General features: G+C 55.9%; 5 protein-coding genes across 5 annotated transcripts; 1 reads left to right on the forward strand and 4 right to left on the reverse strand.

Moving 5' to 3' along the window:
- Positions 1-722: 722 nt before the first annotated feature.
- On the reverse strand, positions 723-4076 carry DICSQDRAFT_79975 (uncharacterized protein). Its single transcript, XM_007362232.1, has 8 exons — positions 3742-4076; positions 3431-3671; positions 3346-3366; positions 3143-3295; positions 2966-3084; positions 2718-2902; positions 2541-2662; positions 723-2486 (listed from the first exon to the last, which is right to left on the reverse strand). The coding sequence occupies exons 1-8, from the start codon at positions 3802-3804 to the stop codon at positions 1324-1326; spliced, it is 2067 nt and encodes a 688-aa protein (XP_007362294.1). The 5' UTR covers positions 3805-4076; the 3' UTR covers positions 723-1323.
- Positions 4077-4246: 170 nt separating this feature from the next.
- DICSQDRAFT_178161 (DNA/RNA polymerase) lies at positions 4247-7188 on the reverse strand (the record flags this gene model as incomplete). The annotated part of the gene is made up of 10 exons (XM_007362233.1): positions 4247-5121; positions 5219-5407; positions 5497-5516; positions 5578-5632; positions 5697-5710; positions 5781-5854; positions 5922-5978; positions 6028-6060; positions 6121-6566; positions 6678-7188. 10 exons carry the CDS (start codon positions 7186-7188, stop codon positions 4343-4345), a joined length of 2178 nt encoding a protein of 725 aa, XP_007362295.1. The 3' UTR covers positions 4247-4342.
- Positions 7189-7581: 393 nt separating this feature from the next.
- On the reverse strand, positions 7582-11601 carry DICSQDRAFT_133269 (uncharacterized protein). The gene is made up of 16 exons (XM_007362234.1): positions 11413-11601; positions 11073-11213; positions 11003-11016; positions 10863-10892; positions 10588-10808; positions 10471-10529; positions 10120-10406; positions 9900-10066; positions 9550-9832; positions 9431-9492; positions 9289-9379; positions 9156-9235; positions 9048-9094; positions 8906-8993; positions 8106-8852; positions 7582-8050 (listed from the first exon to the last, which is right to left on the reverse strand). The coding sequence occupies exons 1-15, from the start codon at positions 11466-11468 to the stop codon at positions 8799-8801; spliced, it is 1680 nt and encodes a 559-aa protein (XP_007362296.1). The 5' UTR covers positions 11469-11601; the 3' UTR covers positions 7582-8050; positions 8106-8798.
- Positions 11602-12328: 727 nt separating this feature from the next.
- Positions 12329-13171, reverse strand: DICSQDRAFT_51896 (uncharacterized protein; the record flags this gene model as incomplete). Its single annotated transcript, XM_007362235.1, has 2 exons — positions 12329-12952; positions 13016-13171. The coding sequence occupies 2 exons, from the start codon at positions 13169-13171 to the stop codon at positions 12329-12331; spliced, it is 780 nt and encodes a 259-aa protein (XP_007362297.1).
- A 904-nt stretch (positions 13172-14075) lies between these two features.
- On the forward strand, positions 14076-15104 carry DICSQDRAFT_133271 (uncharacterized protein). The gene is made up of 2 exons (XM_007362236.1): positions 14076-14705; positions 14765-15104. The coding sequence occupies exon 1, from the start codon at positions 14346-14348 to the stop codon at positions 14655-14657; it is 312 nt and encodes a 103-aa protein (XP_007362298.1). The 5' UTR covers positions 14076-14345; the 3' UTR covers positions 14658-14705; positions 14765-15104.
- Positions 15105-15488: the final 384 nt, after the last annotated feature.

Raw genomic sequence — 15488 nt, forward strand, 5'->3', positions numbered from 1 at the left:
CGGGGTGCCGTTATCTTGAGTGCAGTGAGTATTGCTTGCTCTCGGGCTGCAGTATGCACCGCAAAGACAACCTGATCTCCCCACACTCGACATCCCAGCAGAGACCTCTATCCCCGCCTCCTTTTCCTACAAAATGCACCTCAACCTCTTGCCTGGCTCTTTGCGTTCGTAGCTTGCGTAGAAGAGCAGTGTCAAGTAGGGCCCGGAATCGCCCGTCATCAAAGCGCAGGCTCATATGCAGTGTAGTTTCCTCTTTATGAGATGGATTCCATCGACCACAGCTCCAACTTCTAGTACTTACGGGTACACGTTGGTGACCTCAGCGCGATCTTGTGTAGGGGGGGGGGCGCAGGATGAACACCGCCCGACTGTGAGATGTGGGACTGGACGGGCATTGCGGAGCAATTGGGTAGATGCCAGAATGTGACTCGAAGCTCGATGATCATTGTGATCTTCGTCCGAGGATAAATTATAGAGGTTTGACTCAACCCGCACACGATGTCCCCCTGTGCTCGGGAGCCCGCTGTCATCGTGAGTCGACGCTGTTATGTACCTTCGATACTGAGATGCAGCATGATGAGACCTCAGCCTATCCGCCGCCATACCACCGCATCGATCTGACGTCTCCTCGCCGTCTTCAACCATGTGACATAAGTGAGCTCTAGACATATATCCCACACGACACTTACCTAACACAGGCGCGACGGACGGGATTTTTGCACGGTAGAGGTAATACATAAGATTAAATAGAAACGAGCGTGCAGCAGCGGGTGTGGGTGTCGACTACAGGTCGGATGTAGCACAATGTTTGCGGCGCAGTCCTCCACGTCCGTAACGCACAGTCCAGCTATCACATTACAGATCGAAAAAGGTTCGTAGGGAGGTGTCGGCACACGCCAGGTCACCACGGCTGGCCACGCCGCGGGTACCAAGTGCCCCGACTCAAGGGGAAGAAGAAAGAGTCCGTGGAAGATGCTCGCAAAGAGACAAGGGGATCGTGTCCAAGGGGGCCTGCGAACGTACAGTACTAGTGTCTCTGGGCTGATGCATAGGCGTACAGACCCGTCCCCAGAATCCATTTACAGGATTCCAGGAACGAGTGTCCAATCGAGACTGGCGGGTTATACCCGCAGTCTGCGCAGGGAGTAGACGGGCAGGGGGCTATCTGCAGGTGTGCTATTTTGCGGACGGGAGGACGGCGGGCGCGGATCATGACTGCTGCTGCACGGATCGAGTCTATTCATGGGTCGTCAGGGAGGTTCGTCAAAGCACTCGTAGCTCAACACTCAAGGCGGAAGCAGAGCGGGGCTGAAGCGACGCTGTTCAGAGGTAACCTGCACGGCTTGCCGGGGTCATCGGAGCCATTCCCATACGGCGTGCAGACGTCGGCGTGCGCGCGTTCGTGTTTCCAGTACGGTTCTGGCTCGGGGTCTGAACGTCGAGCGTATTCCCGTACATGGGCGTGCGCGTGGTGCCAGGCACGGGGGTGCGCGCCGAGTACGCAGGGATCGTCAGATCCAGTGAACGGGAGCGACGGCGCTCGGCCTTGGTTGTCGCAGTAGTCGGCAGGGAAGCATCACCGCGGACGCGGTCAGGCCACTCGTTGCTCGTGAAGGCCTCCCTCGTCCTGGGGGTCATCCCATAGTTGACGGGGGCACGGGCTGAACGAAGCGTCGAGAGCGGGGAGGTGGCGAAAGTGGTCTGGGTCGCCTGCGGGCGTGCGGAGAACGGCGTGGGCTGGGGACGAGGCTTGGCGGACATCGGCTTGGGAGGCGGGGCAGGCTTCTCCATTTCTGGCTGCTCGGGGGTACGGGACATGTACATCGAGAGGAGAGACTCATTCGCGGAAGTGTGGCGAGAGGCTTTATCCGGGCTCGACTTGGTCGACTCACTCCTCTTCGGAGGCTCTGGTGTCTTCAACGTGATCGTGGTGAGAGGAGGCTCGGGAGAACCCTCAGTGAACGTGGGCTGTCTGATGAGGGGTGAACGCGTGGTACGGCGAGGTACAGGGAGGCTGGGAGATGCGCCGGGAAGACGAGGACTGGCCGGCAGGGCGGTCTTCCTAGCGGCAGGCGGGGGAACAGTGATCATCGCGTTCAGCTCAGCCACGGGGGTGATGGGGTGCGCCACCTCAACCATTGGGTTTATCTGAGCCTGTTTACGCTTCAAAGAGACGCTTCGCCTAACACGGCTGAGGCTGCGAGCAACAGATGCGCCGATTTGAGCTGCAGGCTTGGAGATGGTGCGCACTGGCGGCGTCCACTCGCGCTTGTTATCACGCTCAGCGAGGAATGCCTTCTCCGGGTTCCTGGGGGTCTTCGGGGAGGGGGTGAAGGCCATCGGAGACTTGGAACCGGCGAAGAAGCTCTCCATGTCGTCGTCCTTGCGCATCTTCTCGGTGCTGACAGGCCCAGCTGGAAGATTGCTCTGGATGAAAGGACGTAGAATGCGCAGGGTGTTAACGAGAATGAGAGCATTAGCAGTGCCTGGAACCACTACGGCTTAGAAAGACAACAGGATGGGAGGGACATGCCGCGCACCGAGCAATGCAGCGCTAGTCATGGCAAACACGGACGCCGGGAATGGCACTGTGATACCTGACGACCGAGTAAGACTGACAATGATCTCCGGAAGGAGGAGGATGTTGTAAGCAAGTGGATACCTATCCAGGGCCATTAGCGACTACTATTTACGTGCTGTCATCTTGATGAACTCACCACAGCATGCTCCTCGCGATAGCAGAGATGAATCGTTGATATTCTACCGTAGCAGCACTGGACGTACTCCACCGATGGGATCGATTCAGGTTCAACTTGATGCCGTTCTTGATCGTCAGAGTGCCGCGGAGGATCAGGAATACAAGCGTATAGAAGACAACAGAAACGATAGCACCGAGCAGCAGCTGGCAAATTGCGACATCGAAAGAACCTCAGCCAAAGGAATGTCACGCATCAAAGAAACGTACCGGAAGTATGTGTAAGACAACGGCCAAGCTAGGGTGGCCAATTGAGAGCCCACAAGAGAGGTCATTGAAGCCGTACACAGGGCCAAAGCGAGAGGGGCGGATCCAGGATGGGGTGGCGGCTACAGTGGACGGCTATTCAACTGACATTCAGTACTGGCCATAAGTGCGACGGCTTACCCAAAAGCACCGCAACCAACCAGCCAAAGACAGTCGTTGCCAGGCACATCCAGACCGGCACCTTGTTCCGGAGAACAAGCGTGTTGAAGGTGTGGATCGCAATGGTGCCGGTGAAGTACGCTCCTCCCGTATCCCCAATCTGAGAAAGAATCCCTAAAGCACTCACGTAAGCTTCCTCTAACCCTCTCAAGCCTTCTCCCTACCTTGTGCAGTGCATAGAGTCCCTTGTAACGTGGACCGCGTCTCAGTCTCCAAGAATTCCCGCGTGCATCTGTCCCGTAGACGTACCTTCGGTCACAACCTTGGCAGAGGCCCACTCAGCATTTATTACCATCCCAACGCTGCCCAAGGCATTGCTGAGCATCAGCGACGCGATATATGCTCCAAGTTGTGTGTGGAAGAACGCCTTGGAGTGGTGCTGGTTCTCGAGCCGCCGGCGCTTGACGAAGTTGACGAGCGGCTCCCAGGAGTAACGGACGACCACAGCGAAGATAGCAAGCAGGGAAATGATAGCAAACAGGACGATGGCCTACAGAAGGCCCGTTCAGCTTCACGTTCATCGAGATATGGGGGAAGGGGAGATTGCGCGGGCGACTCACGATGAGGGTCTCAGCCTGGCCGTTGCCGTAGACCAGAGTAGTCGGGATTCGGACAGCAGACATGATGTTCGTCAGGGTCTTGGACGTTCACAAAAAAGCTAGAGAGGATGTACAAGACAGAACGAAAACGAAAGACACGAAAGGGGCTCAGAGCAGCGAACTGTCCCGGACAGACTGGCCAAAATTGCTGAGAACCGCAAAGAAGGTCGTCCTGCGCCTGTGGTCGAAACTATTTGTCTGACCTGGGCAGACGGGGAACCGGTCCACAAAAGAACGAAGGGAAAGAACGAAAAAGAAAGGGGAGAACGGAGAGAAAGCGAACACGGCCGCGCGCGACAACGATGCAGACGGGCTTGTCTTCAATCCCGCCCCAGCATTTGTGGCGGTGCTAGCATCATGATTGTTGATGGACGTCTGCCCGTTGCTGCCGCTTGGCGCCTCATCATCCATTTTCATCATCCCCGAGAAACACGCCCACACCTGCGAGACACCGCGCGCTGCCCTCGTCGCTCCGTGCCACATCGTGGACTGCTTATAAGAACTACATCAAGCCATAACCACATATCCGTTTCCAGCTCACACGTACAGGGCACCCGGAGTATCACCTCTTGCTAAAGAACTTCGCAATCCCCTGCTCCGCCACCTTCTTCTGTCGCTTTTTAGCAGTTGACGTCGGCCTGTCTGCTGGCCGGATGACGCGCTTAGGCAACTCGACATCTCCTGCAGCCGCCAGCTCCTCGGCGTAATGAAAATCAGCGTGCTCGAGGCGCAGGGCCGACAGGGCATCTTCCCTGATCGCGTCGTCAAGCGTCCCGATCCCTGCGGGCCCCTCCGCACCACCAGCATGAGTCGTCCCATCCGCATCATCCGCCGCGCCTGATCTTGCTGGCGCGTTCGATAGCCAAATTCGCTGCCGGCACTTGTCGCACAAAAAGGAGTACCGCTCGTCTCGCGTGTGCTCTGCTAACTTCGGGTTTGATACAGGAGTGTGACGATCCTTGGTCTTGCGTGGGCTATTATCCACCTCCTCGAAGCCATCTATGCTCGAGTCGGACCGCTGGCGCTTCGAGGGTGATATGCTGTCGTCACTGATCGCACGCTTAGAAGACGGTTTGCTAAAATCACCGATTGCAGCGCCGGAAGGAATCTGTTCATCGCACGCTGTGCGTGCTGAGAGGAAGCCTTCGATAGTGCGTTGCCCGGCTTCCATGGTCCCGATCCCGGAGAACGACAGCTGGACGTTGGTGATCTTGAACGGGGTCGACCCAGCAGTCCCCACGAGTTCCTTCCATAATTTATCTCCGAAGGAGGCGATCACGTCAACCGTCACGCTCCTCGTGAACGGGAAAGGGGTTTGCTTTGAGCGCATGGTCTCATAGCCTGCATGAGGGAGTTAGCGCTTGAAAGGATACAGGTATGGTAGGCTCCCAGGTTGCGCGCGTACTTTGCACGGCAGAGCCATACTACAACGCCTCACCTCGACGGATATGTAGGACGATAGTCTTCGGCCACAGTGCAGGATTGCTATCTCGTGCTTCATTGAGACGCAGCGCTAGCTCTGCTGCGAGGACACGGATCCAATGGTACCCTTCAGCGGCTTTCGTGATGGGCTGCGGGAGGTTCTTGGATGCTAACATGCTCTTGTTGACCGCAGACTTCTCCTTAACTACCCCGGATGGATCGCACACGGCAAGCATCCAGGGATGTCATATGTCAGCTCGTCGAGATGAAGGGGACAATAATGAGCTGACATACCTTCAGTTCGGTCGATCCCACTTCGACAGAGTGATAAGTAACAAGCAACGAGTCGCGGTGCCAATCGCCATAAGAACTCACCGCAGGATCTCGTAGACCCAGATCGAATTCTCTCCGAATTTCCGTTGCATTTCCTCTAGGACCGGAGTCCAGGTTCACTCAGCAGTCGTGAGATGGAGATTGTCGTCTTGTCGACTTACCGAGACTAATCGTCCTGGGATCCCGTTTCCGTGTTAGTTGCGCTTCACATTACGCCCGGGCCGAGGTATGGGAAGAATGCGCACAGCAGGTCGCTCACGGTGGAGACGTCGTACTCTTCTGCAAGAGCCTTGCCAAGTTTACCGCCCAAGAACCTAATCTGCGTGACAACATGAGCCATGAGCGTAGCGACGAGACCGCTCGCGTATTCGAGAGAAACTGCGCACCTTCTGGAACGGCATAGGTCTGAGGTAATTGGGGATGGCGGCGTTGCGTAGGATGGTCTGTCGTCGGATAAGTGTGAGATTGAGCGCGGTACTCAACATTCCCAACCTGGTTCATCGGTTTCTTGTAAGACGCTGTGAGCTTGGTTGCCAGGAGGTCAGCGTACACATCACGCCATAAGCGTTCTCGAGCGGAAGTTACCTTGGCAAGGAATTTATTCCTAGCAAGGCCGGCGGAAGTGGTATATCCCAGCTTCGTTCGAATATCTTCTCGTATACGCATCATAAGCTCGGCAGCAATCGACAATGCGACATCGTGCCAGGTCGTGTTTTCATCGTCTTCTTCTACGGCGTCATCTTCGCCTTCCAGCTCTGGAGTCTTCGAGCCACCTTCGACATTGGGTTCGCCTTCAATAGCATCACCACTTGGCGAGCTGTCTGTCTTCTCTTCCGGTCTCTCTTTCCGAGGAAACACCGGGACGACTGTACCCTTGTTCTCCCAGGATACCGGTGGCGGCGGAGGCAAAGGGGTATCCATGCCATTCGGCGCGTCTGCTGGTACACTGGCGAGATGTGGATATCTTCTCAGGAGCTCTTCCCGGACCGGTCGAGTGAAGTCAATGAACGCCTCATCTATGGACGCCTTCTCTAGCTCAAGCAACACCTGTGGTCAGACCCAAGCTGTTCTTCCGACCACACTAAATCGCTCGAGCGACACCGCGCCTCCACGTAAGACTGATGTTGTAGACAGACACTCACCAACCTCCCCGTTCGGCAGCCCCTCCTTGAACAGCTCAATGATCTTCATGCTCTCCCTCCGATAATGATCCAGCGACACCTTGTGCGTCCGCGTATCCGGGTTCTCCCAGTACCCCGGCTCCGCCTCGCCCTCCTTGTACGTCGCTACGTGCACGACCACAAGATTGGGGCACCTCTTCTTCGCGTCCTTGATCTTGTCCATGCGCGAGATCCCATACTTGCGCGCGGGGTAGTTCACGGCGATGAGCGAGTCCCACTGCTGCACGACCAGGGGCAGCGTCGGGTCGACGCCAAGCCGAACCTGCTCGCAGGCGGCATAGAACGCGTCGCTGTCACAAAGCGCGACGACACGGAGCGGGTCGCGCACACCAAGGTTCGAGGACAGGAGGTGCCGGTAGGTAATCGTCGGGTTCAGGTCGTCGAAGTCGTTCTCAATAGCTCGCGCCTTCCCCTTCCAGTACGAGGTAGATGGTGGCTTTGCAGGAAGCCCTCCAGACGAGGAAGACGCCATTGCTCAGCTTGTCGACAGAGTAGCTGCGAGGCGGCGAGTGTGGTGTCGATGGTAAGCAAAGGACTCACACACGCGCCTGCACCGAGTCGGGTCCGCGTTCTCGGTCACGGGGTTCGCGTGTCTGACGGTGCTATTAGAGACAAAGCGCGATGGGCGAGATGGGGAAGTTGTCGCAAAATGAGCCGCCAAACGTATCAGTAACGACTACCGCTTTACAAAGGGATACAAAGGTCAGTTCAAAACGGCAGCGGCGGTTTGCCTGCGAGTTGCATCAGCGGTCGGACCGTGCCGGCGGCGTCCCTACTGAATGTAGTATAATTTGAACTCGTACGAATACAGCACGTAGCATAGCTTGATGCCAACCACATCCGCTGTCGTACATCCTCCTTCTATCTAACGCCTAACATACGCAAGACATGCCCCGACGAAAGAAGTCCCACTTGGCGGCGGCTGCCCGTGCCCGTGCAGGCCGCGTGAGAGCCCGTCTTGCAGCTCGAATCGAGTCGGAAGCTCCAGAGACCAGCTCGGAGCCGCTAGACCAAGTGGCAACGCCATCCGAGTCCCTTTATGGCCTCGTCATGGTCGATCCTCCAGTGATGGGCGGGTGCGCCGAAGATGCTAGAATTGAAGAGCGCGAGGAGAGTTCTGTTCAAGAGCTGGAGGGTGACGTTCCCCTCAAGAGCGCGAAGGCGGCAGCGAAGTCAGCGTACACCGAACTCATGACGCCCAAAAGCAAGCAGCAGTGGGCAGAGGGAGGACAGATGCTCGGAGGGGTCCACACCGGCGGAGCCGTGCGGACCCTCCATGACCACCGTCTCAAGGCGCATACGAAGGCTATCGCGGATGCTGTGGTTCGAGAATCGTGAGTACATCGCTTATCACTGCACTGTAAGAACAATCCAAGAGACGATGAGCAGGGAGGAAGCGAAACACTTTCGTGCTTTCTTCAAGCGAGACCAGCCCTGCGCCGCCCCGGCGGAAGTGCCACTCACAGCTAGCCCCGATGAACGAGCCCGCCTCGCCGCCGCTGCGACTCGTCAAGCCAGCGACGCTGACTTCGCACGGTCGCAACTTCCGCAGACCATAGCGGACGCGGCACGCAAAGCTTGGACATTCAATCCACATGGAGCCAGCACAGCGAGTCCGCCAGAGCGGGAGAACTTGCCGGCGGAAGCAAGAGAGGCTGTCGCGCGGGCGATTGCAGCCGCGCGACATGAATCTGACGATGCATTCCTCCGTCGCGCGTCCGGACGGCAAGTTGGCGATGAGCTCGTGCGAGCTCCCGACCCCCGACTTGTGTTCCAAGAAGACGAGAAACAGGCTATTTACGATGTCTGACACGCACGCCGTGCCATCGCTTCGCGTCGAACCTGATGACATCCGATGGCCGCAGCGCCGTCGCGCACGATGGAGAAGACCATGGCAGTTTATCGGCGCTTGACAGCTTCATCTGCCTCGTTCGTGTTCACGGTGGGTCCACTCGTGATTCTGCGGGGCAGGCAGCATGACGCATGTCATGAAACGTGTTGCACATCGGGGAAGGACCATGCTTTGCTATAATACAAAATTCTTGCCGACTTCTCATATTTGATTCCACGAACTTGAACAACTCATGCAACCTTCGGCTTCGCCTTGACAGACGAGATATCGATGGAGAGCAAGTCCTATCATAGTAGCTATGAGTATATAGTCTAGCTACAGTGATAGTCACCCTTACCTTGCCAGACTTGATCTCGGACTTGGAGGGCATGAGCCCCAGCCTGATGAGCTCGGACGCCTTCGAAACGACGGGGTCCTTCTGCATGCTATTCGTGATCTGTGAGTGACCAGAAGAGAGGACACATTGTTGAGAAGCGTACCTGGCGACGGCAATGACAGTCTCTCCTTTCGTGTAGTAGGCGACAAACTGGACGAACGCGTGTGAATTGCCACACAGAGTAACTGAACATGAACGGAAACATACATACCTTCAATTCATCCGGGTTACCGTCGATAACAACATCGTCGAAGCCGGCGCCGACACCGCAGTAACGCAATTGCTGGCCCTCTACGTCTACGCTCAGCGAGGTTGCTGACTCCACCACACTGGCTTGCACTTACGAGCACTCCAGAAGACCGGGACCTTCACGAAAGGTTGACCCTTGCCCTCAGCGATGGTCTTTCCTGCAGCGCGGCCATGGTTTCCAGCAACCTGCAGAAGTAATCAGATCAACGACACCATGCCCGGCTTGAGTGCACTCACATTCCAGTGCTCAATTCTCCTCGTCTCACCAGTGCCATGTTGCGGGTACAACGCGATGTCGCCTATAAACATCAATAGTACCAACAAGTCTCCCGATCAAAGAAGTAGGACAAGCATACCAATGGCGTACACGTCCGGAACACCCTTGACCTGCAAGAATTCGTCGACGAACACGCCTCCGCCGCGCTCGAGGACTTGCTCGAAGCCCTTGCTGTTCTTGAGGTACTCGGTCGCGGGGGCGACACCAACACCCATGATTACGACATCGGCTTGGAGCGTGGTGCTCTTGCCGTCGCTGCCCTGCACGACGATAGCCCCAGCGCGGGACGAGTCCGAGTCCGAAGGGATGATCTTCTCAACCTTCGACTGCATGTGGAACTTGACGCCCTTCGACTCATGGAACTGTCACACAAGAGAATCAGCCATGTGCCCACAGGCATCGGATGCAAAGAAGCGACAAAAACCAAACCTTCTTCAGGCCGGCGCCGACCTGCTTTCCCAGCACGGCCTCGAAAGGGAACTCCTCCTGACCGATGACGTCGATGGACACAAGCTTGCGACTCGACACTGCAACGACGACCTCCATACTGATGAAGGACGAGCCAATGACTACCAGACGCTTCCCCTCCTGAGCCGCTGTAGGTCATGCGAATGAGCATCTGTGGATCCCCCAAACGACATCGACGGACCTGCGTCGATCTTCTGCGCATCTTCAACGCCGCGCAGAGTATACACATTCGACAAGTCCTTGCCAGGAATCGGGAGGCGGCGAGGAATACCCCCAGTAGCAAGCACGAGGGTATCGTAGGGCACCTTTTCCTGCGTGGCTCCAATCACGACCTCCTTATTACCCAGCTCGACGCCCGTCACTTCCACGCCCTGGCGCAGGTTCACACCGTACTTCGCACGCAGCTCTGCAGTTGATCGCAGCTCGAGTTTCGACGCGTCGGAGATGAGGGCCTTGCTCAGCTTCGTTCTACGCGAACATAGCACCTTCAGGTGAATGTTTTGGTTCGTCTATGAAAACCAAATGAACTGACCTGTCGATCGGACTGTGGTGTTCCTTAGACAAAACAGTGATGGGACCCTTGTATCCATGCTGAAACAATGACAAAATGCTGTCAGCTCCCATCCCGGGCAGTGCCTAGGGCTCTCACCTCTCTCAAACTCTCGATGGCCATGAATGCACCGCTGCCACCGCCGACGATCACGACACCCTTGGTCTGGCCGACCGGGACGTCAGACCCAGTCGCAAGCAACTTTGGTGGGCGAGACTTGTTGGCACTGGTGGTCAAGCTGGGATCGGCGGTGACGTGGATCTTCCCGTCCTTAACCTCCGCTTTGAAGCTGTGGAGCGCGGAGGGCGCGGGAGCATCCTCTAGAGGGAGCTTCAGAAAATGGTATTCAATGCGGCGACTTTCAAGGGACCTACCGATGTCACCAGTGCATACGTTGAAGCAGGCTGCGAGGGATGAAGTCAGCAATCACTCCACCGCGCGCTCGCGAGACACGCTGGGAATCTCGAGCACACGCATATAGCGCGCTCAAAACGCGCGCGAAACATTCACTCGCCTCCGTGCCACGGGCTGCGTTTCACAAACTAGTCAGCATGACGACAGCACAAAAGAAGAGCACTCCGTACCAGACTACACGGCCGTCCGCAGTCAAGACGCCCTTGGCGAGAGGCGCGCCGTAGTGCGTGCAGAACGCGCTGGTCGCGTGGATCTTGTCGCCGAGACGAGAGAGGAGGACCTTGCCATCGCCCTCGAAACCGACTTGCTTCCTGTGTTGAAAGTGTCAGAAACGAACGTCGTCGGCCGTGGCGACTGAACTCCAGGATGCAAGTCCGCCGCTCATAAGTCCGCGCTATCTTGACGCCTCTGATCCTACGTCGCACAACCCATGCGCCTGTGACAGCGTCCCTGTCGAGGAATGCAGAAGCATCGCACTGCAAGGGAATGGACGGAAACAACAACACTTACATCTCCCCATCCTTCAACTCGGACGCATCAAGCACGGCGATCGTCTTGTGGGACATACTGCGGCGTTGGAACTGGGTGCTCAGAGGGTGCAACGATGGCGGTCGATGAACAAGAACGCGTGGGCGTAGGCTGATAAATCTAAATGGCCAGTAGACGGTTCTGTGAGAGAGCAGACCAGGCATGGGTTTGCCGGCCGCAGCCTGGCTGCACCTGAATTTCAAGCATCATGAACACCGCGCGACCGTGCTGGGAATGACGTCGATGCCCCGCAATCCTCAATCCCAACCAATCAGATTGCTACGATTACTTGAGGACAGCACCCGCCGCTGTCTAACAACCTCCGCAGGCTGGACGGTTGCAGGATCAACTTCTTCATTTGAATTGCTGCTTTGTACTGAATGACACTGCAAGCCTTGCTTATGATATGCAGGCGACTAGATATCAGTGTCCCTTCAAGGGATGACATCAATTTCCCATTGCAGGAACGGTCGATATGTCTGTCGGCGAGCAACAACTTATCAACGTCACGGTAAAGCTCACAGTGGAGTACCTACACCTATACCGCTGTCGTCAGCATTCACAACCATTGCCTAGAGAGGTCTTAAATGATATAGTTACACGTACGCCGAACGGCTGCGCGCAGTAACAAGAATTCGCGGACTACCAGTCAAAGACTAGCAAACACAGCTGTTGAGTCAGCGACATGCATCGTGACTTGTGCTGGTAACAAGAATGTGGATGACGGTAAGGCAAAGAGAAGGAAAATCACGACACCTGTCCTTGACAAAGCGAGAACATATTTTGTTATCAGTCGCCAGAGTCAACAGTCGAGGGCCTACTCCGTAGTGAACATACAAAAGGATACAGTATACTAGGGCATCAGACAATAAGGAGAGGATGTACCATAGAACCACAATCACGAACCCCTTGGGCGGCTCCATGGTAGATCCTCCACACTCCACAGACCTGAAACGACCTTGAACAGCGCGTCGCCGACCCAGCCTTCCTGGTCGCGGAGAGCATCCGCCCGCCGCCACTGTTCGACAAGGCACATGGCGTCCTCCACTCGTCGATCAACTTCGAGCTCCTCGCAGAGCTCGTCGTCGTCGATGTCCACATAACCGCAGTCGAGCCCGTACAGATCGTAGTCAATGAGTTGTGACAGATCCGATTGGAGGGTTATTCGCACTGGGTCGAACCGAGGGTAAAGTTTCATCGTCCGCAGAATGGACGCATATACTGCAGGGCGCGATGGGACGAGTACCGTGTGGCAGAGTGGTTCGGTGAGCGATGTCATCCGTGGTGCCGGCGAGAGATCCGAATGAGCATATGATGCGAAGGAAGCAGGGTAGAGAATGAGGTGCTGCGCGAGAGCAAGAGAGGTATACCGGGTAACGCGGTACATGCGCGCCTTCTTGTAGAAGTCCCCCCCGGTCCGTATGAGGAGGGGCGGCGGCTGGGAACGAGGCAGCCCCTCGCCGTCAGCAAGTAGCTTCGACGCAGCGTCCAGTTTGTCGTCAGGAACCAGGTAGGAGAAGTTCTAAATGCACAAATGCACGAAGGTGATTTACAGTCGGCTCAGTGTGAAGACGGTTTTGCTAACCTTGATGATAACCGGAACGTTCATTCGTCTGTGCAAGAGCGATGACCATTCGATAAGCTCGATGCCCGCATTCTGGAGCGTTTTGAGGGCTTTATCGACGAGCTCCTCCGGTGAAAATTCGTAGATGTTCGACGTATCATCCTTGGGCGGATACATGGGCATGAAGTGATCCAGGGGCTTCTTCGGTGGCGTTCGCTGCGACATAGGTGCAAAGATAGGAAGTGCCATAGGCTCCTCTTCCAAGAAAGTAGTTGTCGTCAGAGGTCGCATATTAGCAGCTGCAGCTTGGAGAAGACAAGAGGCTCAACGAGGGGTCAATAAGAACATTCCGGAGGCAGTGGTGGTGGGAGCCGCTGTGGCAACCTGTGGCGACTCAGTTTGGTGTTCCGTAGCCAATCGGATCATACCGGCGCATGCCGCTGTCATCGATGAGGTGCCAAATTTGGGCAGAGTGTCAAAAATGGAGACCAGACTCTGACTCACTTGCTCTAGACGCTAGCCGGGTCCGGGTCGGAGCTCTTTCGGAACATGAATCTGAACCCGGCGGCTCATCGACCCAGTCACCCCACCTTGGCACCGCTGCTCCCCTCCCCGCACTAGACTCGATCATCGGTTACCTTATATCCGACATCCACACAATTCCCATCCATTTACGCGGATGCTCACGTTCTCAGTGAGTGGTAGTCTGGGGTCCGGACCCCCGTCGCATGTTCCGCTTATGTCTCGCCCTACAATCTCTATCTCTACAAATCAAAAGGATCATCTGGCTGCCGCTAAGGCTCTGACAAGCCATCTCAGCGAGTGGGGTATCACTTATGGCTTTATCGGCGGCTTCGCATGGTCCCTGCTCGGAAGCTCTCGTCCCACCGATATAAGTCACTTCTCCAATGCACCCTAAAGAGATGACTTTGACTAGGTATCCGTATATACGATATAGATATTCTCATCGACGGCAACGACATGCTCACTCTACGGGAGAAGCTGATGGAGGTAGATGGAAGGTTTGCGGACCTCGGCTTTCGATTCTACTTTGTCACTCAGGTGGGTCAATAGCATGGCATGTGTGCCTTGGGCTGCCACCGTCTGAGCCTCGCTGGCGGGTCAGCGTCCCGACGGACAACTGGTCCGAGAGGAGCTCGTACGCGGCAGCAAGAACAATGTGCTCGTCGAGACCCTTCGTACAGGTACCCTCGGTCTGCCGACCTCCATCGTTTCGACCTATGAGGTTGGCGAGTTCGGTGAGTGACCACTTCTCCACATATATATCATCATCGTACAGACTATACTTGGTCGCTCAGGCATTCTCATCCTGCACCCTTCCATCCTCATCATGACCAAGTTCAAACGCTGGTCCATGAGCTATACCTCTACTCGCCCGCAGACCATGAAGAAGGTTGCTTCGGACCTCAACGACATCCGATTCATGATCGACTGGTTGGCAGAGCACGGAGAGCAAATTCGGTTTGTGGACTACTCGGGCAAGACAAAGCTGGAATTGCTCGTCATGCTCCGTCGATACCACGACAAGTATGCGGATGACGAAGAACACATCGCGGTGCTGTGCAGCATTATGTCTGACGACTGGGACACCATGCTTGCGCTGCCTGCACCGGAGCTTGAAGAGTCTATGGCTCCCCCGTAGTCCGTCGGACGCCTGAGTACGCTGGTAGTCTTCAACCGTCACAGGCAGGTATGTCATTTTGTCTTAGGCTCCCCTCAGTAGACGGGTACTCATCGACTTCAACATAGCGTCGCCTCGGCCTTCATCCAGCAGGTTTGCCTGCCTCTGCCCTCCATATAGGGGTCACCCATGAGGAGGATTCGGCGAACGAGAGGGCAGGGCATCTCATGCCTGCCGTCACATTGTTAACACAATGCGGCGCTTTCTCATCCGCCCCCCATCGACTATACGAACGCTATGTTGTCGGTGGTGGATGGATGATAGAACAGCACGGGCATACGCGCCCACACAACACGAGGTTCTTCTCCGAGGGGACTCGGATTTCGTGGATCCATCTCTGATGTTTTTATGTTTTGCTTTTATCGCTGTCTTGTTAGGAATCGTACCTCGGAAATGACGCTGTATGTGATTCATGGAATGTAGGATGTGGTTGACAGTACTTTGCATTGTGCGTATGCTTTACCGCGTGTAAGTGTTACACGGTCTGTCCACATGCTCCCGCTCAACTGGGGCAAGATCGATAGTGCCAATTGGGCGGAGATCGGCCGGGGCGGACAGACTCCTGGCCTGTCTTGCCTTGGGGGTTGTGTAACAGGCGTGACGAGAGAGTATTTCGAGTAGAAAATGGGAGAGCCTGTGCCCTCCGAGATCACTACATCGAGCATTACGATCCAAGCTTGTGGCGTGGACAATATGAACCTCAAGTGTTAGAGTACCCGCAAGGAACCTTCAATATGCTACAGCTAATAGTCTTGGGGCTACAATCAGCGGCTGCGATCCCAAATGTGTCCT

This window comes from Dichomitus squalens (genome assembly GCF_000275845.1).
Source record: "Dichomitus squalens LYAD-421 SS1 unplaced genomic scaffold DICSQscaffold_4, whole genome shotgun sequence".
NCBI classification, from domain to species: Eukaryota; Fungi; Basidiomycota; class Agaricomycetes; order Polyporales; family Polyporaceae; genus Dichomitus; species Dichomitus squalens.